Below are 20,922 nucleotides of genomic sequence, written 5' to 3' on the forward strand. Positions count from 1 at the left end.
GATGTCAGAGCCGGGGAGGGGCGGGGGGCGGGGAGGGGCGGGAGAGGGGGAGGGGAGGCAGGAGGGGGCTGGGGTTCTGGAAGACTCGGGATGGGGGCAGAAGTAAGGGAGGACTGGACTAGTGACGTTCCTTTTCCCCTAAGCAGCGAACCCCCATTCTCAGATTTAATTATTCCCAAAGGAACACACACCTCCCCTTAGACCTTTCGGTGACCACAGTGGCTGGGACCCTGGACGGCAAAGAGTAAGTTAGAGTTTGGAAGGCCTTTGGCCTCTGGATCCTTTTAGCTGCTTGACTCTGTGTTTGAAAAAACCTTTTTCTTCCCTTTATGGGTCAGGGGAGCCGTAGTAAATGACCACTCAGATTTATCCACCTTGAAGGTGGGAGAGGGGGGAGGAGTGGAGTCCAGAAGCAAAGTGGGGGCTTTCTTCGCCTGTCCTGGAGTTACAGATCTTCTCTCTCCAGGATGATGCCGGCCTCCCCCTTGTGTTCCTCTCACCTTTCCCAAATATACCACCCTCCAGCCTTCCCCCTCCCCCCTGCATCGTGATGTAATTTTATTTTCTGGGGAGAAAAAGAGCAGCAATGAGCTCAGCATGCAAATATAGACAACTTGCAGAGCCGTGCTTCCCTCTGTCTCTTTGCCTTACCCCTCTGCCCAGGCCCAGCATGGCAGCTCTCACTTCCCTCGACCCTAGGGACTTTCCTCCCTCAGATTCTCAGGCAGACTGCAAGAGGGAAGGAAGAAGTTAGAAAAGCCTGTTTTCCTCTCCAGCCTGAAGGGTTTCTCCTCAACTCTGGCAGAGCCTGCTGATGAGGTCTGAGCCCCATCAGTGTCTGTGTCACCTCCGGGAATGCCCCGGCTTCACCTCAGTACCAGCAGTACCAGCCTCGGTTCCTTCACCTGGCTTCCAGCAGGGGACCCCTCAGGAAGCCTCAGGTGAGCCCCTCCTTTCTTGAGACTACACTTCCCCTAGAAGAGGCTCAGGCTGGCTGCTTCGGGCCTCACAGCCCTTCTCTCTGCTATGGCATCCTCTCCCCAGGGTGCCCTGTCACTGCCCCTGTGATAGTAACATATTCTAATTTGCTTTTGCATATGTCTCCTTTGTTCTAAGTTGTAGGGCCAAAACCTGTTTTGTTGACCCACCTCTGAGACTCAGAAAAACTGAATGACTTGTCTACAGTCAGTGAAAGATCCAGGTCTTTCAGAGGCAGCCAGGTAAGGGGACTCGGGCTTCATGCTGGCTCTGCTCCTCTCTTGGGCAGGTTGCCTCAGAGCCTCAGTGTCCTTGTGCGTAAGATGGGAACACTGATGTCTGTCTCACAGGGTTCTTGTGAGATTTAGAAATTGTAAGTCCCTAGTGACTCGCACAGATAGATGCTTAAAACATGGGAGCTATCATTCAGTCTGGGGCTTTCCACTGACCTATGCTAGAGAGTGGGTTCTGCAGTGTTTTTGTATCGGCCTAGTGCCCGCACCATGTATTAAACATTTATTAGCTGGGTACATGGAGAAGGCAATTGCACCCCACTTTGCCTGGAAAATCCCATGGATGGAGGAGCCTGGTAGGCTGCAGTCCATGGGGTCGCTGAGGATCAGACACGACTGAGCGACTTCACTTTCACTTTTCACTTTCACGCATTGGAGAAGGAAATGGCAACCCACTCCAGTGTTCTTGCCTGGAGAATCCCAGGGACGGGGGAGCCTGGTGGGCTGCCATCTATGGGGTCGCACAGAGTTGGACACAACTGAAGTGACTTAGCGGTAGCAGTAGCAGATGGGTACAAGTTGGATGAATAGGTGGTTTCTACTTTATGCTTCTGCCGCCATCTCCAGGAAGACTTCCTGGATTTGTCTGTGGAGGGTGAAAACTTCTCTCACCTTAGGTCTCCTTCATCCATGCTCAGACATCCTCTTGAGTTGTCCAGCAATGCCTTTATACTCAGACTATGAAAACTGTAACATCCGTTAGTTATGGGCTTGTTCAGTTGCTTGTCCTTCACACCAAATCCTGACTCCATGACACTTACCCCAGCCTGGGCCTGTGCTGGAGAGAATGTGGGTCCTTCCTGCCAGGATTGCCAGTGGGCCCCCAGGTCTGGGGTAATCCCCGTTGTACAAAATAAAAGGTCTCCTCTGTATTCCCTTGACCACTGCTCCAGCCCACGTTCTTCCAACTCTACTTGATTACTGTAACAGTCTGGTAAGAGCTGGACTCCCTGCCTCTGGTATCTCCATCAGCTTCCTTCCCCCTATCCATCCTGCTCATCACTGCCAGATTACATGTTGCTCTTCCTCCCTAGCTCACAGGACACCTCTGCGACCTAGCCCTGGATGCACACCAACCTCACAGCCACCATTTGAACTCTTCTTGTCTGTGTGGTCTCCTCTCTACCCCTAGCATGGCACACACATTCTGCCAGTGCTTTTGATGTTTTCACCACTTGAAATGTCTCCTCCCCAACTCCTTTGCCCCAGTAAATTCCACTCTTCATTTAAGACCTAGAAAATACTCATTTCCTTTATGAAGCCATCAAAACCCATTCTCATCTCTCTTTTTTGAGTCTTTTCTATTCATTTGTTCCTTCTTTCAACAAACATTTACTAAGGACTTTTTGTGTACCAAATCCTGTAGACACAGAGAAAAAGCCTGGGGTCCTTCCTTCCTTCAAGGGCTCACAGTCTGGTGGGAAGGACAGACATTAGAATACAGGTGGAAGGAGGTGGATGGAGAGAGTGTGGTGGGAACCCAGAGGAGGGAGCTGCAGGAAGGGCCACCTCTGGGAAGGCCTCACCGAGGAAGTGTTATTTGGGCTCAATCTTGCTGTTCAAATAAGAGCTGCAAGGGAGGATGCTATCAAGTGGCACATAATCACTTAATTATATATTGCTTTGTATTTTTCTTCAATTGTTTAGTGTGCTTGTCTTGACTTCCCAGTGAGACTAATCAGCTGGAGAGCAGGGACAGGCCCAGCACTCTCTGTTCTCCCAGAGCCTGACAGTGGTGCTGGAGGAAAACCACGTGTTCAGAAAAGCGTTGTTGACTTGCAGCAGATAAATAACCCAACCTTCTCTGGGATGACTGTCTGCAGGGAAGAGCCCCACCCCCTTGTGATCACAGTCCCCTAAGAAGGTACCCACACCTAAATCCCCCACCCTCTAGCTGCCTTCCTCCTGCCGTAGGGGTGAGACCTCATCAGCAGACACTTGCTAATGTTGCCCCAGATCCTTTATTGAGGTCTCATTTGACCCAAATACATCAACAAGAGATTGCTAAAGTTCAGCCCCAAACACAGTACTCTCCCTGGCCAGGGACAGGACAATCAGAAGGACAGAGGACTTGAGAGAGTAAGGAAGAGTTGGTCAGGTGGGGGGAACAGAAGAGATGGGGACCCATGGATATGGCAAGGGGGGAGTCACAAGAAAGCATGAAGGGAGTGACGGAAGAAACAATTGATACTGGGATGCAGTGGGACAGGGAACAGGAGCCAGAGAGAAGACAGCTGAGCTGGTGTGTTGGGAAATCTCAGCACCTAGCATACAGACCCCAACAAGCCCCATGGCGGAGGACGCAACCTAGTGTCCCTGGAGGAGCTCAGGGAAGGAGAGGGGAGCAGGAGGGGAGCGGGTGGGGCCAGGAGACGGCTGCCACGGCAACTAGTCGTCTTCTTCGTCGTCGTCCTCTGTGTTGATCTCGCCCTCCAGCACGTCCTCCAGCCAGTCCTCCAGCTCCTCGGCAGAGGGCAGGTCCTCCTCATCATCCATTTCCATCCATACACTGTCCGCCTAGGACATGGCACAGACCAGGGATCAGAACTAAGCCTGACTCAGGTCTCTAGACCTGTCCTCCCACTCTCTGGACTCTGTACATCCTCTGTCCCCTTCTCTGCATCTGTCCCTGGGCAGGAAAAGTGTCCAGATGAAGGTCTAGGTTGGAACAGTGACAGTGGGAATAGAAAGAACAGCTGGGTCAGCAAGTAGACCTTCTCCCTTTGGTCTTTCTTACTAGCTCTTGCTGTGCTGAGCTTCACAAAACAGACCTCTGTATCATGCCCTTGATGCAAAACCACTGGTGACTCTTCATGGCCTGGAGAATAAAGTCAGAAAATCTCTAGCATTCCAGACTTTCCAAAACCTGCTTCTCTGGCATCATCCTCAGAGATCTCCGGACTCTCAAGCCATAAAATCCGACTTGCCTTTTCCCAGGCGTGATACTCATTTTCCTTCTTTTTGACCTTTTGCAGTAACTTTTCCATCAGTTTGGAAATAATGTCTCATAATTTTCACTCACAGAACTTAAGTGTATTTAAATTTTTTAGATTTAAATAATTTATTCTTTATTTTTAAAAAGTGAGGTATGATTGATTTACACTCCACTTTAAACTCTACTCCTTGTAAACCCACTCTGACTCACAGGTAGAGGTCACTGATTTCTGTGCTTTCCTGGCATTTTATTTGTGTCTCTGTTATAGAGTTGATCAGATCTGGCCTGGTGGTTAATGGAATACCTACTTCACCACTTAGACTGAGAATTACATGAAAGCAGACCATGAGCTATTCAACTCAACAAATGTTAAAGCATCTGATGTATGTGAAAGAGAATATTTCTGCCTTCTAAAAGCTCAAAGACTACTGGAAGAGACACACATGATACATAATAGCCATATTAAAGTCATGTTCTCAATGCCAAATGGGCTCTGGGAGGAAGAAAATGATTCCAAATGGCAGATCTGGAAAGACTTCATGGAGAAGAGAGGATTTGAACTGGGCTTTGAAGGACGAGCAGCCAAAGTCCAACAGATAGAAGCAGGAGTGTGTTCAGGGCAGGAATCTTTCCCTCTTTCCAGCCATTAGACTGGGCAGGTCTGATTCCTCTGGGAAGGGCCCTCAATTCCTAGTTAGCAAAGCAGAGAACTAGCTATGCTGGGATGCAGAGGTGGAGGTCAGCCAGGGATGATGGAAGGAAACTCACGTCAGTAACATTGACGACTCCTATTTGCGGGGCTGACAAGTCGATGTTAAATGTCTTCTCCCAGTATGGAACCAGCTGTGGAGAGACCATATATGGTAAAACTTAATGGAGGCTAGGAATACCTGAGTCCAGGAGGGTGCGTGTGAGGGCCAACGAGGAGGAGACAGAGGACACTGTGAGCCCGTGGGGGGTGGGCGATGGGTCCAGCTACAGTCCCTGAAGGGAATGGGCAGAACTAAGCAGTTGAAGAAAGAGTAGATATACCAAAAGGAGAGTATCAGGAGCGTCAGCTGGGGACACTGGCCACTTCCTTCTGAAGAAAACTACTGATAGATAGGAAGCCTGCTCTGATCCTGGCTCTGCTACTGATTGACTTTGTGACTCAGGGCAAGTCACTTCTCCCTGGCCCTCAGTTCCCACATCTCTAAGGTAGTTATAATCAGTGACTGCCATTGGTCCTCACACTTGTGTTTGTTTATCTAGTTCTCTTTTCAACAAAGAAGGTTAGGTGTTGGGGATTCTGCTGGTAACAGAGCCATGCCCTGAGACATGGTATCTCTGTGCTTCGATTCTGTGATTATGTACACCCACACGCAGGGCTAATGTGCCCCTGCTCCCCCAAACTCTGGATTTCTCTAGAAAGAGAAAGGTGCCCCTGGGCACCTGAGCTACCTGCTCAGCCTCTGCTCTGGGAATCCTGTTGTTCCCACACGTCCCAATCTGTGTCCTCTTTCTGAGGATGCCCTTAGTGCCCCTGAGCATGCAGTAGGGTCCTCCACTAGGAGATGGGAATAGGAACTCTGAAACAGACCCCCTCAGGACATGCTCCAGGCTAAGGCCCTGCCAAGGACAGCAGTGCCCAGTGACGATTCTTACCAGGGGGAAGTCATCAGGGTCAATCCAGATGATGCTCAGATCAGGATTGTCCGTGTTGTCTTGGGCCACGGCCTTGAGTGTCTCTAAGAACTCATAGCCATCTTGGAGGGAACACAGGTGATAAGGATGTGACGGGGCACAGAGGAATCTGGAGTCCAGCTCTCTGTGCCCGCGTCCCATAGCTCCACATGTCTAGCTTGTAAACTATGCTCTGAGAAAACACATCTTGCGTGTTAAAAGCCTACTCTCTAATTAATACCCCATCTCCCCGTCTCACCAGTGCCCCCGCATCCCAAATCCAACCCAGTATTCCTTCCTCACCAGGATCAGTTTCCTCTGCAAAGGCCACAATATGGATTCCATCCAGATCGTCCTCCTGTTGAGGGGTGTGGGGAGGAAGACCTTAGCTATACTCCCTGAAGTTAGAGAGCCCAGAACAGACCCTAGATCTTCCCTGGACCTGAGTCTTGCGGCAGTCTAGCTTCTGAAGCAGGTATGTTCTTGTCACCCACACTCCTCTAGCAAACCCTTCAGCCCCAGAGCTTAGGGCTCCTCTTTTGTCATCGTCATCAAGTTAAGTGTGTCCCCCAGCTCCTGACACATTCTTCAGAACAGAAGCCCTCAACGTTGGCTGGTGCACTGTCTTTCCCACAAGCAAGACATGAGGAGCAGCAAGACTAGATGTTCCCAGGACTTGAATTTTCCCATGCTCGCCCCAGGCCTGGCCCCATCCAGGGGCACTCACCCAAGTCTCATACATACTCTCAGGCTTCAGCTTCCTCAGGGTTGATCTAGAAGAGAGAAAAAGGCACTACTCAGCGGGCAAGAAGGACACCCTTGGCTCCAGCAGATCCCTGTAAGCAGAGGCTGCCACAGGGTCACGCCTAGGGCACAGACAGCTTGTAGCCCAGAACCAAGCCATCTGGAAAAGACCAAGCTCCGGGCACCAGGCCCAGATCATTGCATGGTTAAAGCAGGTGGGAGAGCAGAGGGTGGGCAAGGGGACTGGAAAAGAGACTTTTGGGAGAAAGAACTGGACATCTGGATGTTCATTCATTCTTTCACAAATTGAGTGCTGGAGATGTTCTAAACGCTGTGCTAGGTGCTGTGCAGACAGAATTGAGTGAGGCCAGCATATTTCTGCCCTGAGGGAGAGAACCGTAATCTAGAGGGGGAGGGTGACGGTAAGTAGTGTTCTCAGTGATGAATGGGTGTTCGCAGTGGTGGAGGACTGTGAAGGAAGAGAATTCTGTGTGAGTGTAGGGCAGGGTTTCTCAGCCTCAGCATTTGACATTTGGGGCCGGATAATTCTTTGTTGTGGAAGGGCTGCCCTGTGCACTGCAGGATATTAAGCAGCATCCCTGGTCTCCACTCACTAAACACCAGTAGTACTCGCTCCAACCAAAAGTGTCTCTAGACATTGCAAAACATGCCGTGGAGGACGGAATCGTCCCCCTACCTCCCCACGCCCTCCAGCCCTGTTGAGAACCACTGGTGTAGGCCATGTGTGGGAAAGAACACGGGTCAGACCTGGCTTAGGATCCCTGTTCTGACACTCCTTGTGGACTCTCTTTAACTGAGGTTGTTAAAGGATTAAAAAGAATAAGAAAGAGAGCACTTCAGCGTTCCTAGCAGACCACAGGCACTCAACACTGGTCTCACATCACAGTGAACTGTACAGGTTTATGGGGCACCTTCTGTGTGTAATGGCTCAGACGGTAAAGCATCTGCCTACGATGCAGGAGACCCGGGTTCAATCCCTGGGTTGGGAAGATCCCTTGGAGAAGGAAATGGCAATCCACTCCAGTACTATTGCCTGGTAAATCCCGTGGACAGAGGAGCCTGGTAGGCTACAGTCCATGGGGTCGCAAAGAGTCGGACACGACTGAGCGACTTCACGTTCACGTTCGCGTTCTGTGTGTAAGGCTCTGGCTAAGTGTTGGGGTGCAAAATACTGTGCAAAACCATCAGTGCATCAGGGAGCACTAGTCCCCGCAGATGTATTCGTCTCCAGGGGAGACCAGGCTCCTGCCCAGCTGCCTTTCCCCCAGCCCGTCTCGCAGACATGCTCCTGAGGAGGAGCCCGCCCTGCTCGGGGGCTCCCCCCATGCCTACCTCTTGTGTGCCTCCACGAAGCTGACGATCTCCTCTTCGCTGTTGGGCTTGTCTGGGATGGTCACAGGCTCCTCCATGAAGGCCTCGTAGAAATCAATTTCATTCAGCTTTAGGGTCAGCTTCTTTGCCACCTTTTGGGGAAGGGGATGGGGGATTGGAGCAGGGGACACGCAGTCAGGGGGAGAAGCAGTATTAATGGAGAGTGTTGGGGGGGAGCCAGTATCAAACAGGGAGTCAGACAACCTGGGCCCTTGTCACTGCCATTGTGACACTGGACACGTGTTAACTTCTCTGGGCTTCGGTTGAACCTGAGAGGGGTTAGATCCTCTGAAATCTGTGGAGTGGAGGAAGCCGGCGTGGGGTGGGGTGGGGAATACCAGTGTGTAAGGAGGGAGGAGGTCCCCCATCGATTCTGGGAGGGGGTCTGGAGGGCAGCTGACAGGAGTGAGGGAGACTCAGGGTGGCCACAGGGAGGAGAACCTTGCTGTCGAAGGTGGCGAAGAAGGGGATGTAGGGGTGGAACTCCTCCGCGGCGTCCTCATAGGCTTTGTAATCTGAGGAGGGAATGCAGAGTCAGTCTCTGGGGCCACCAGGGGCTGCCAGGGAGCCACCTCTGCCTCCTCTCTGTCTCCCAGTTCTTTGGCAAATGGATTCATTCTGAGACCCACTCCCTCTAGCTTTCTGAGAGTAGATAGAGTGGTGAGGGGGCAGGGAAGGGAAATGCCTTGGTGCCTGTATGAGAAACACAGAGTGCAGGGAGATCAGAGCAGTCGCTGGACCCACCCTGGCAAGAGGGGTGATGGGGCAGGGGTCTGAGCCAGTGGGTGAGGTGGAGAGGGAGGAGGGCAGATGAAGTGGGGTGTGGGGGGGCAGTGGAGTCTGAGGGTTACCCACGCTCTGAGTCTTTGTTCTTGAAGTAGCCAATAAGTTTGTTATCATCTTCAATATTCTCAAATGCCTGCAGCTCTCGTTCACCCTCAATCAATTCCACAGGGTCCTCTAGGACCTGGAAGAGCAAGGACATTGAAGGAATGAGAGTGAATCTCTGAACTCAGTGGCAGAGACAGGGAGAGGGATCAGGGAGAAAGGGGCTCTCTGTTGGGGAGGAAGGGCTCTCTGTAGCCTCTGTGTGTGTGTTTGTGTGTGAGGCTGGAGTTGGTCGGATGGGCATGAGGTCTTTAAGCAAGGCCATTAGGTCCAAGGGGTCCTCACATCAAGCAGAAACTCCACCAGGGTGTCAGCAGAAAACTCGCCATCGTACTCAATGACTTCATCCCCCTTGAAAACATAAACGCTGTCCTCTTCAGTCAGTCCTAGGCAGGGAGCCAGAGGTAGGCCATGATTCCAGCCTTCCCACAGATCCGAGGGTCCAAATCCAGGATCACAGCCCATTCCATAATCCCACTGGACCCTCTCTCCCATCCTTCACCTCCCCTGCCCCCGGCCCTGCTTACCTCCACTGCCTCTTAGCCCCTACATCCCTGAGGTCCAGCCCCCTGGATTTAGCCTAGGTGGCTAGTCTGGCCCCAGGGGCTCTCCAGAGGGTGCTAGGGGAGGACAAAGGGACATAGACTCCAGCAAGATGTCTCCCTTTCTCTATCTGCCATAACCAAGGACAGATACTCCTTTTACCGCCTCTGAGAACTCAGGTTGCTAGTTCCCAGCCCGGGCCCTTTAACCTTCTGCTATTACTGACCGGATGACTTCATTACTGACCACCCCTCCCCCATCCACATCCGGAGTCCGGTCTCGGCCTGTGCTGCCCCCTGGCGTCTGGTGCTGTAACATCCGGCCCGCAGCTCTGCGGGTCGGGGAGGGGTTGGAAGAGGAGCTTGCGGAGGCTTCTCCAGCCGCACTCGTGTTCCCTGATTACCCCCTTCCTCCAGCCCGTAGCCCTGTTTTTTGGGTACGTACAAAGAAGGCCAGTTCCACCTCTCTCTGAGATTTGAGCATGGTTCTCTGTAAGGAATAACGGAGAGCCTGGAACCCCCAGCCATACCCCTGCAAATTTGAGTCTTTCCTCACTTGCCACTTACCGCTTCCTGCTCCTCCTACCCTTACCTAGCTTCTTGGCTACAGCCGCGTCCTTCTCAGAGTCCACCATCCCGAAGCCAACACCCTTGTCTTCTAGCACTTGGGCTGCCAACTGAAGGGAGAGTTAGGGTTAAAATCAGCCCCTGAAAGTCTTAATAACCACTAGTTCCCATCTCGTTCTTTTGAGTTGGGTCATTTGGGATTCTGGGACTATGAGACCTTGACACTGTTCCAGGATCCAAGATATCTCTACTTTCCCTTCTACCCGCCACCCGCCCCCCCGCTGGCCATTTTTTTTTTTTTTTTGTCTTTGGTTCAAATTTAATCCTTGAACACTTACTGCTCATTTATTGTTGTTTAGGCACTAAGTCATGTCTGACTCTAGGACCCCATGAACTGTAGCCCACCAGGCTCCTCTGTCCATGGGATTTCCCAGGCAAGAATACTGGAGTGGATTGCCATTTCTTTCTCCAGAGGATCTTCCCCACCCAGGGATCAAATCTGCGTCTCCTGCTTGGCAGGTGGATTCTTTACCGTTGAGTTACCTGGGAAGCCCATTGCTCATTTGCAATGTGCTTCTTACATTGAAGGCACTGCACATGTGCTTATGGGTTCCTTAGGGATACTGAGGGATCTTCAGAATGCCTGAGGCCCTTCCCTCCTTCAGAGCTGAGCCCTGTCCTCCATACGAAGGCCATACTCAGTGTGGGGGTGATGTTCTGCGTCCCTTGGATTCTTCTGAGTGACTCCCAGTGGGGAGAATTTTGGAGAGAGAGAGGGTGGTAATGGGTCTGTTCATGTTGCTGAGGATCGGGGAGAGGTTACCCGCAGAGGCAAAGAGACCAACAGAGAGAGAGACTAGAGGTGAAGTAGGCCCGGCTTTCCTCAATGGAGTGGGACTTGGCTTTTCACTATCTACTTCAGCCTGTCCTTACGCTATGGAGTGTCAGCCCTAGGCCCCTGTCCCTGTGCCCCGCCCACCCCACCCCGACCTGCCAGGCTCTTGACCCTGATGCGCTCTGCACTGGGCACAGTTTGCAGCTTTACCCCCCACCTTTACCCATCTGAGTGCCTGAGTCTGTGCTCAGATTCTCAGGAGGACAGGGCAGGGAGACGGTTGGCAGGTGGATGGCCAGGGATGCTGAGCACTCAGGATAAAAATACTCAGCTCATTAATCAGATGGCAGGTTCCAGCATGCGGCAGGGGCACACAGAAATGAGAGCCTGCAATCCTGGTGTCTTGCCCTGAAATACTCCAAGCTCTGGGCAAGCTGGGGCCTCTCTGTGCTGCCAAGCTAGAAGAGGGGCTGCAGCAGCTTGGACAAGGAGCCTCCAACACATCCCGGCTCCTGGAGGGCTGTGTGACCAAGTCTCCAATCATTTATGAACACGGGCTTTTTTCCTTGTAACAATAGGCCCTCTCTCCTTTATGCCTGAGGTCAGCTAGCGGGTGAGGAGAGTCTTCCCACAAAGACAATTTGGGGAAGGCATGGTGAAGCCGCCTCCAAACACAAAAATTTTCCAGTCGGCGTGCCCAGCTTGATCCAGTAGGGGCAGATGGGATGGGGGAGGAGAGAGGGGCCTGAGAGGCCAGTGGGAGGCATGGTGGGCTCCATTACACCTTTAGCTATGAAATCAGTGACATGCAGGCTTCCCAGATGGCTCAGTGGTAAAGAATCTGCCTGCCAAGCAGGAGATGTGGGTTCCATCCCTGGGTTGGGAAGGTCCTCTGGAGAAGGAAATGACAACCTACTCCAGTATCTTGCCTGGGAAATCCTATGGACAGAGGAGGCTGCTGGGCTACAGTCCATGGGGTCACAAAAGAGTCAGGCACAACTTAACGACTAAACAAAAACATGCAAATAAAATGTCAGTGACATTTATATTTATACCGTTTGGAACTCTCTGGAGTGCAGCCCCTAAAGTGTATAGAGAACAGGCACGTTCTGGCTAGGACGGTAGATTTGGGGGTGCACTGCAATTCCTCTCCTTCCCATGAAGAAACTCTCTTTTCCTTTTTTGCACCCGCCTTGGGGTGCCCCCAAGGTCACCCCAGTCCTAGCCAAACCTAGTACTGCCAGCCTCCTCTAGCACGGAGGAGAGATTCTCCCTGCAGCTCCCCTCTTTGCTAACATTGCCTGGCTACAGGGGTACTTTGGGGTTCCTGAATTTCTCTCTCTTTTGGCCAAGGTCATATGCCACTTGTGTCCTGTTAGTGGAAGCAGGATCCCGCTGCACTGCCGGTCCCCCCAGTCCCACCCTCAAAGATCCACGTGGCGTTGTAGGAGAGAGGGGTACAGAGAGGGGCTGGGCCTGCTCTGCCAGCCTGCAGACCCCGTCACTCACCTCCAGGATCAGCTCATCCATCTCAAACTGTCTTTGTGAGGCCTTGTCATCCTCGGGTGGTTCGTGGTAGAGCAGCGCCAGCACCTCATACTTCTTGAACACATTTTTGTAGTTCTTTGCGTTGACATTGACCACACGGTCCACACCATCGTACTCAGGGAAGTCGAGCCCTTCCTCCCCCTGCACCCCTGACTTGGGTGTCCCTAGCACCATCAGGAGCAGCAGTGCCAGCCGCAGGCCGGGCACAGCTCTGGCCCCCATCCTGTCCGCAGCGCTCATGGAGGTAGTGGGGTCTGAGTCGGAGCGTCTCGTCTAGAAGAGGTTAGCTGGAGTAGGGAGGGGCCCCTGGGTCCCAAATCCTGAGTTGGGGGCTCACAGTGGGGGTGGGGTGGGGAATGGCCCAGAGCACTGGACAGAGGACCCTGCCGGCCCTGGAGAAACTGCCGACAGAGCCAAGAGAAAAAGGGCCAGAGGAGGGATAGGAGCAGGGGGCGGGGAGGGAACCGGAGCTGCCCCTGAGGTTGGCACCCCTCGGCCCCCACCTGGTCCCGTCTAAATATGTCTCCAGGATTGGCAGGGGAGACGGATAACCTTCTGAGGCCAGGGCACTCCACAAGGGCCGGGATCCTCCTACCTCCACCACCTCTCACCCAGGCTCCCAGAGCCTCCTTCCCCTCCCCCGCACCCCATGTCCAGGGCTCCTCAGCCCCTGTCCCCACACTGGCCTAAGAGCTCATCACCATATTAAGAAAGGAAAAAGCTGGAGCTAAAAATAAGATGAGATGAGTCGGAGGTAAATGAAGCTGGGGCTGGGGGAGGGAAGGCTTGGGGTAATTAGGGAGAGTTGAGGGAGGGCGAGGGTACTCAGAGAGGGAAACTGGGCTGTATTCTGGGTCAGAGGTTGGACTGGTGATACATTCGTAAAGGAGGGACAAGTGCGGTATTGCCTCTAAGTCCTAAAACCTGGGGCTCTCCTCTGGGTCAAGCCTGTTTGTTTGATCCTGTGGAGGAAGGCGGGGAGTACAAATGCAATCCAGGCTGCAGGAAAGAGACCCCCTGCACTTCCCTTTAAAGAACCAAGACCAAGGATGAGATCATTCCCCTAATAAAAGATGGAGCCGTGTCCAGGACTGGCGCCCTGGCTCAGCTCCAGCCAGTTTCCTTTGCTTCACTCAACACTCCTAACTGGAGAATGCAGGGGAAGGACGGGGCGTGGGGCGTGAAGTGCTGGCCCACAGCCACCCTGGGAGATGCGGATCTGGGGCTTCTCTGCCCACAGCCCTGAGATGAGAAGGAGAGAGTCATTCGGCTGCGGCCTCCTGCTGGTACTCTCTACTCTGATCCTATGGGACTAGTTTTCTAGGGCACGGTGGAAAGGAGGCTTCCCCAGGATGAATGATTCCGAGGAAAGCAAGTTGCGACTACTCATTCCTACATCTTTGACAAGACAAAAAGGACCAGGTATAAAGAATAAGGGGAAAAAATTAACACTGGGGAAACATGAGGAGGTGGGGCCCTGAACCAAGGATGTTGATTAATCCTGTGCACTAAGCGTCAAAGCAGAGCTGGGAGGATGGGCCTCTCGCTTCCTGGATCCCAGCTTGGGGGTGAGGGCAGAGTGGATGAGTTCAACTCTGGGTACCTTGAAGGAGAGACCCTTTTCATGGCCCCACCACCACCCAGGACTCATGCACAGCTAAGCTGAGGCACAAGGGAGGCGAAAGAGAGGCTAGCCAGATGGAAGTCAGAAGCCCCCATCCCTGCCCCGAGGTATCTCTGATGTTGGCGAGCAAGCATGTGTTTTGCACCATGAAATTATGTTAGAGGAGGAATTTTTCCCCTCTCCCGTGGGGCAGACCTTACACAGCTAAGCAAGGAAGGCCAGGAAAATATCTCAGGAACGTGGCAGGAGTGCGTCCAAGAGAGGCAGCTGTCGGAGCAGGAGAGGCCAGATGTAGCTAAGCAGGGCATGTTGGAGCTGAAGACACCCCAGAACCCATCTCTTGGAGTCAGGGAGGCCAAACAATGTGCTCTACCATCGGCACAAAGACTGCGGGAGAGAAGGGCTGACCCACCCAGACGTCCACGACCAGATGATGTTCAGCCCGGACTCCTCCTGCCGTGCGCACTCTGGGGGTGGGGGGTGGGGGGTGGGGGACATCGAGACAGAGACACTGGGACATTAGACTCAGTTCATCCTGAATCTGACCTTTCGTACCCCCGGGTGTGAGATGGGAGGAAAAGGTTGCCCCAGGCCCGCTCCATTCTCCCCTCCTCTCCTGCAGTTACCAGGCTGCTTCATCCTGTCCTGCTCCCTCTCCTCGCCCCTGGCTCTCCAGAGACACCAGAGCCTTTCCAGCAGCTGCAGCCCTCCTGTCCTCCCTGTCCTCCTTTCTGATGCTTTCCTCTCTACTTTCTACTCGGTCCTTTCCCTCTAGGCCCCTGCCTTCAGGCTCAGCCACTGGTATCAAATGACCCTAAGTTGGGGCCTCTGTATTTTTACCCCACCAGACACCCGAAGCTCCTGCTGCTGAAACCTGAGTAGCTGGTTTCACACTCCCCTCTCCCTAGCTCACACACACACACGCACACGCACACGCACACGCACACAACCTGGCCCCTCTGTCTCCCAGGGTCTGGTTCAGCCCTGTCAGCAGCGGGGAAGGACCCCAGACTGGTACAACCCGTCCCCAGGAGACCTTGTGTTGGAGGAGGAGGGGAGCAGGTGGGAGAGAGACCTCCGAGGAGGGTGTGCCCGGTGTAGGGGGAAAGCGGCTGGTGTCCCTTACAGATGGGCCTTCTCTTTGCTAGCCCACAGCCTCTTATCCGCCAGACTCCTTTTTCATTACGCATTTGTAGATTTTTGGCCCAGCCTTCATTGTAAGACTAGCCTGAAAAGTGGTTAAGGGCACAAGTTCTGGAATCAGAATCATCTAAAAAACCCGGTCGGGTGGTAAGAATGTGTTTGTTGTACGGATTAATGGATGATGTGACTAAGGCCTTTGTCCACTGCCAGACATAATGTGCAGTCACTTAACACATGTGCTTTGTTTTTGGTGACAGTCTACGATTTCCCCCAGCTTTTCTCAGCATTTCTCTCTCTCTCTTTCTATGCTTTTTGGCATAGCCAACTCTCCTCTAAAAAAAGCCTGAGAGTGAACTGATCCACAGGGCAGAGTAGACCAGCTCACAAAGCAAAAGCCAGCTAGTGGGTGAAGAGGAAGGAAGAGCTGCCGCCGAGGGTGGGCAGGAGAGAAAGCTCCTGGGGACTCCACAGTGACCTGAGATGCAGCAAGTGCCAGGCTCAGAGGCCAGGCTTTGGGGAACGGCCATCACCTGTGTTGAGCTGGAGCATGAGGGGGCGGGTGCTATGCCTGAAGCAAAGGCTACAGGCATCCAGACAGCATTGTTTCAGTCTCTGCTGCAAGGCTACGGCCAGGGAAAACGGCCAAGGGATGGGATGGGGTCGAGATGCCCTGATGACTAGGGCTGAGGTCAGGGACACCAGATCATCCTCGGAGGTGGGGTGGCAGCCTCCACCTCTCACCACGTGGCCCCTTCCAAATCTTTTAACCTCTCTGGACCTCCTGTCCTTCATGATGAAATGAGGTGTCTTCTAGCATGAAGATTCTACGAGTCTGTATGTCATCTGAGGACCTGAGTGGGTGCTGTGGCCCCGCTGTAAGGTGTGGCTTCCTGCTCCTCTCTCATCCCCTCCATTTCTCTGATCCCAGCTTGACTGGTCCTGTCCTTGCTATCAGTTGAGTTGGAGAGTAACTTTGAGAGGATACCCTCAGCAGGCAAGGATGCTTGATTCTGATCTCTTCCCAGCCGGGCCCCTGAAAGATGCCCTCTGCCCGGCTACCATGAATGAAGATCTAGGGAGAGAGCATCTCTGAAAACCAGATGCGACACATCCAGGAGCTGAGGGCTGTTGCAAATGTTTACTCTCTTGACTGGTTACTGAGCCCCTCGCTGGGCTCCAGGAAGACACAGGCTGGACTTCCCCTCACCCCCACCTCATCTCCTACCCATGGTGCCATCAACCCAGCCCTAGGATCGCCTGTCTCTCTTATCCAAGGTTCTTCCTCTTGGCACCTCTCTGCCCCAACTAATACGCTCTCTCAGATGTTTTCCCAAGCTCATTGCCTCTAAACCTCCCCCACCTGGCCCTCAGAACAGCCCGATGTCATGTGAGCTCCTCCTCTCTTGAGGTTAGTAGTAGGTCTCCTTCTCCACCCAGCCTGTGGAAGAGAAGAGACCAGAGTGAACCGGGGAAGGCATCAAGGGGAGAAAAACAGAAAGATGAGCCAGGACAGGGTGGGAGGCCTGAGCAGGGAAGGCAGGGCCCCAAGGATTGGAAGGAGCAGCGTGGTGGGGTCAAGGACTAGAGGGCAGGGTCCAGGCACTGCACAGGCCAGGCAGTGACCTGGGGAGAGGGGCCATGGGGCTGCAGGAACCATCTGCAATGGGACAGCCAGTCAGGAGCCTAGCGACCTCTCAGGCCAAGGTGTGGGGGAGCCTCACCACCGGGATAACGACGAATGATGAGTCTTCTTATTTCATCATACACAAAGATGAGGAGGCTGTAGGGGGTGGCACAGAACCACCAGGTTATCCTGAAGAGAGCAAAAGCTGGTCAGCAGAGGAGGAGATAGAGGCGCCTGAGAGAGGCAGGCGCAGAGAGCATGGCTGGGAATTGTTTTGTTTATTGTGTGTGTAGGGTAAGGGAGTTAGAGAAGGCAAGGTTTGGAAAAAGAATGAGACCGGCACTTTACAGGAACAGATCACCTTTAATGAGGCGAGAAGGGGCAGCAGTCAGATTAGTGAGCTACTGCACTAACCCAAGAGAAGAGTAAGTATATATAGGCATATATGTGGAAATCTACTGTCTTAAGGGGGCCTGTTCTTCTCCAAGGTTGTTTGGAGTAGTTATCTCTTAAATGGCTGGGGCAAGGAATTCTGGAGATCGGCCAGAGGCTGGACCGGCTGGGAGCTGGGGTAATCAACCTTAATGTCCATTTTTTTCTTCGGGTGAGAGAGTTCTTTGTTTTGCATAGAATGGTGGGGAGGACCCGAGGGGAGTTTTAACTCCAGGCTATTTTGAGTGGTGTAACTTTGCTTCAGTGTGGAAGGTTGATTCCTACCTTTTGAGGAAGCCAGAGCCTGGAGAGTGAGGGTGGAGGGCCCAGGGCAGGAACATTAAAAAGCCAATGAGGACAGAGTGGGATAAATGCCATGTAAGAGATACATATATTGTTCATGGAGATTATATACTGGCTTTCATGGAGTCACTGCTGGAGAACCCCCCTTTGCTTTCCGGGTCCTCTAGCTCTTGCAACCAAAAGCAGGGTGGTCCGTCTGAGACTAGATGTAGGGGATATCTTGCCAGGGAATATAAATACTCCTCCATATTGCACAGGTGGGGAAATCTTTTTCTTCCTGAACCTCTTCAATAGACCAAGGAGCTGACTCCGGAGAGGGGTTGGATCAGGACCACATTTGTCCCTTGGATGATAGAGAGATGGCCTAGACCAGCACCGTCTGATAGAAATACACTGTAAGCCACATGTGAAATTTATATTTTCTAGTAGCCACATGAAAAAGAAACAAGTGAAGTTATTTTAATATTTTACTTAGTCCCAAATAGCCAAAAGATTATTGTTTCAACACATAATCAATATAAACATAATTAGTTACTTTACCTCCTTTTCTTATCCCCAGTCCTTGAAATCCAGTGAGTATTTTACATTGACAGTGTGTCTCAAGTAAGACACTAAATATTTGGTGGAAAGTGTAGTCCAACCAAAACAATAAAGTAGTATTTAATAGAAAAATATTTGACAGTGCTTTAGTTTTTAACTTTCAGTAAACTAAAATTATAAATTCAGTTTCTCAATCTCACTAGCCATGTTTCAAGAGTTCAATGGTTGCATAAGGATGGTGGCTACCATGTTGGACAGAGCAGGCCTAGGCCATGGTTCAATATGTGTGCACACACATACCCTTCAACCAATATGAACAGTTACATACACACAGTCATGCAGCCATTCAACAACGGTTATCATATGTCTACTCTGTGTGCTAGGTCCTGGGGAAATAAAACTGAAGACATGATGGTCTTTGATCTCAAGAAGCTCAAGTGATTGGAGAAAACAGAGAAACACACAAAATAATCACAGTATTAGGTGATGAGTTTTATGGTCAAGGTTTATACACAGTGTTTGGGAGCATGGTTAATGCCCAACCACACTTACTAGCATTTGTATGTTGACATTAATAGCAACATCAGCTGAGCTACTATTAGCAAAGTGCCCCCCAGGGCCCAAGTGCCATGCTCCATGTGTTATATACATCTCTACATGTAATTCTCAGTCTGCCAGATGTGTGTTATCAAGACTTTGCCATGAAACTGAGGCTCAGAGAGGTTACCAACTTGTCCAAGATCATAGAATAATATATAGTACCGTTGAAATTCAAATCTGGAATTGCCAGCATCTAAGGGCAGTGCCAATGTCTTAGTAAACATTAATTTAGCAGCTACAGAATGTAAAACATTGTGTAAAACACTGCAAGGGACAGAATGGTGAGCAAAATGTATAAACACGTAGAAAATCAGCTGGGAGGATACACACTAAATCATTAATAGAGGCTACCAATACAGAGTTGGGAGAAGGGGGAGTGAAATGGGAGTTTTGGTTTTTTCTCTATAAAACTGTTAAATGAAAAAATTTCATAAGCATATACTAATATAAAAAATGAAAACATAGGACTTGAACCAAACAAGGTACCAGATAGTAAGAATTTCAGTGTGCCCACTCACATACATACATATGAAAACATATTTGCAGAAGTACAGCAAAATTAGCCTTGCATAGAGTAGGCTATTTTATGATTGCATCAGTTCCGAGCAATATGGAGCCTGGGACCGCTATACCATGCGTTATTATAGAAAAGAAACCACTCTGTTAAGCACTGGTGAATCCACGAAATTTGCATGTCTGGTGAGTGCAATCACTCATCCCTAATCCCTCCTCAAATAAGATGTGTTTATGGGAGCACAGGCGGTCCTCTCTACATCACTGAGTGCCGCCCTGCTCGCTCGACTTCCCACGCAACCGCACTTCCTCCCATATGCTTCCCCTGTGCCCAGAGAAGCCTTGCCTTGCCCCCCCCTCCCCTTACTCACTTGAGTGGGTACATTCGCAGAGCTACATCCATGCCTGGCGTGTAGGACAGAAAAGCGGCCAGGATTGTCTCCTCCAGGATCCCAAATATGAGGATCTTGTTTCTGAGAGGAGATATTTATGGGGTGAAGGAGGTGATCAGGGAGAGGCAGGGGGTGCAGTTTGGGGCGGGGCTGGGTTTGGGGGGCAGCGCTCACTTCATGCCCTGCTGGAAGATTGAGTTGCGACGGGTCTTACAGATGATGAGGTCAGCCCACTGCACGATCACGATGCTGACGAAGAAGGCCGTTTGGCACGTGAACTCCAGCACCTTCCGCTGCTCATAGGTCTAGGGAAGGACAGGCAGAGGGGAGCCATCAGCGTCAGGAGGGATTCAGCTATGCCTCAAAGGCTGCTTCTTTCTCCTGCCTTCCCAGACCCCAAGGCTGAATTAGGGGACCTCTTTAGATTGCCACAGCCCTTCTCACATATCTCTGTCATAGCGCTTTTCACTTTGTGTTTTGCGTTTATGTTTTCCTTATCGGACTGAGAGCCCCTCAAGGGCAAGCACCTCGTCGTATTTATCTGTGTCCTCCCTCCCCATGCTTTGTTCAGTGAGTGGCAGGGAGGATGGCTCATAAATATTTACTAAGTTAATAAGAAGAGTGGTGTAAAAGAAGGTGGACTCAAGAGGAAAGCAGGGTCTAAGGAAGCAGGTAAGGAAGACGGGACTGTAGGGAATCTGCATGCAGAGGGGAAGCGATACCCGAAGAGTGGTCCCAGATGGGAGGCATTCACTCATCCGTTCGTTCATTCTTTCATTCACATTTTGCACAGAAGGAAGTTAGAGTCCAGTGGGGAAGATAAATACGCGATGTCGGCACTGTAGGTTGGTTATAAGAGGGACATCACAGAGGGCTGTGCAAGCACAGGAGAGGTGCATTTAAATTAGATTGGAGGAAAAGCCCATTAAAAAACAACAGCATGTTTGGGGGACTTCCTTGACTATCCAGTGGTTAAGACTTCACCTTCAAATGCATGGGGATATGGGTTCAATTTCTGGTTGGGGAGCTAAGATTCCACGTGCCTCACAGCCAAAAAACCAAAACAAAAAACAAGGGAAGCAATATTGTAACAAACTCAATAAAGACTTTAAAAAGTGGTCAACATCAAACAAAATCTTTTTTAAAAAAAGCATGCTTATAAATAACTTGTAGCTCGAATAAAAAATTTGAAAATGTATAGGACCAAACAATAATGAGATACTACAGATAGAACCTCATGGGATGTGGTCAAAGTTGTACTTGGAGGGAAATATAGAACCCTAAGGGCTTCCCTGGTGGTTCAGTGATAAAGAATCTGCCTACAGTGCAAGAGATGCAGGGTCAATCCCTGGGTTGGGAAGATCCCC

The 20,922-nt window shown here is 51.4% G+C and overlaps 2 protein-coding genes and 1 long non-coding RNA gene across 3 annotated transcripts in view; 1 reads left to right on the top strand and 2 right to left on the bottom strand.

Moving 5' to 3' along the window:
* Positions 1-61: 61 nt before the first annotated feature.
* LOC113884292 lies at positions 62-4,968 on the top strand. Its single transcript, XR_003508839.1, has 4 exons — positions 62-244; positions 777-941; positions 1,117-1,220; positions 4,475-4,968. It is a non-coding gene; the product is annotated as an uncharacterized LOC113884292 (long non-coding RNA).
* On the bottom strand, positions 3,214-12,942 carry CASQ1 (calsequestrin 1). Its single transcript, XM_027528747.1, has 11 exons — positions 12,346-12,942; positions 10,027-10,111; positions 9,178-9,278; positions 8,860-8,971; positions 8,446-8,519; positions 7,966-8,096; positions 6,596-6,641; positions 6,172-6,226; positions 5,851-5,951; positions 4,975-5,049; positions 3,214-3,788 (listed from the first exon to the last, which is right to left on the bottom strand). The coding sequence occupies exons 1-11, from the start codon at positions 12,622-12,624 to the stop codon at positions 3,660-3,662; spliced, it is 1,188 nt and encodes a 395-aa protein (XP_027384548.1). The 5' UTR covers positions 12,625-12,942; the 3' UTR covers positions 3,214-3,659.
* Positions 12,943-14,519: 1,577 nt separating this feature from the next.
* Positions 14,520-20,922, bottom strand: part of LOC113882669 (sodium/potassium-transporting ATPase subunit alpha-4) — a 36,284-nt gene continuing 29,881 nt past the window's right edge. Inside the window, exons 20-22 of the mRNA XM_027525652.1 lie at positions 19,730-19,860; positions 19,535-19,636; positions 14,520-16,964 (exon numbers count right to left, since the gene is read on the bottom strand). Coding sequence (XP_027381453.1) covers positions 16,835-16,964; positions 19,535-19,636; positions 19,730-19,860 — 363 coding nt within the window. The 3' untranslated portion in view covers positions 14,520-16,834. The remainder of the gene's footprint in view (positions 16,965-19,534; positions 19,637-19,729; positions 19,861-20,922) is intronic.

This window comes from Bos indicus x Bos taurus, chromosome 3 (assembly GCF_003369695.1).
Source record: "Bos indicus x Bos taurus breed Angus x Brahman F1 hybrid chromosome 3, Bos_hybrid_MaternalHap_v2.0, whole genome shotgun sequence".
NCBI classification, from domain to species: Eukaryota; Metazoa; Chordata; class Mammalia; order Artiodactyla; family Bovidae; genus Bos; species Bos indicus x Bos taurus.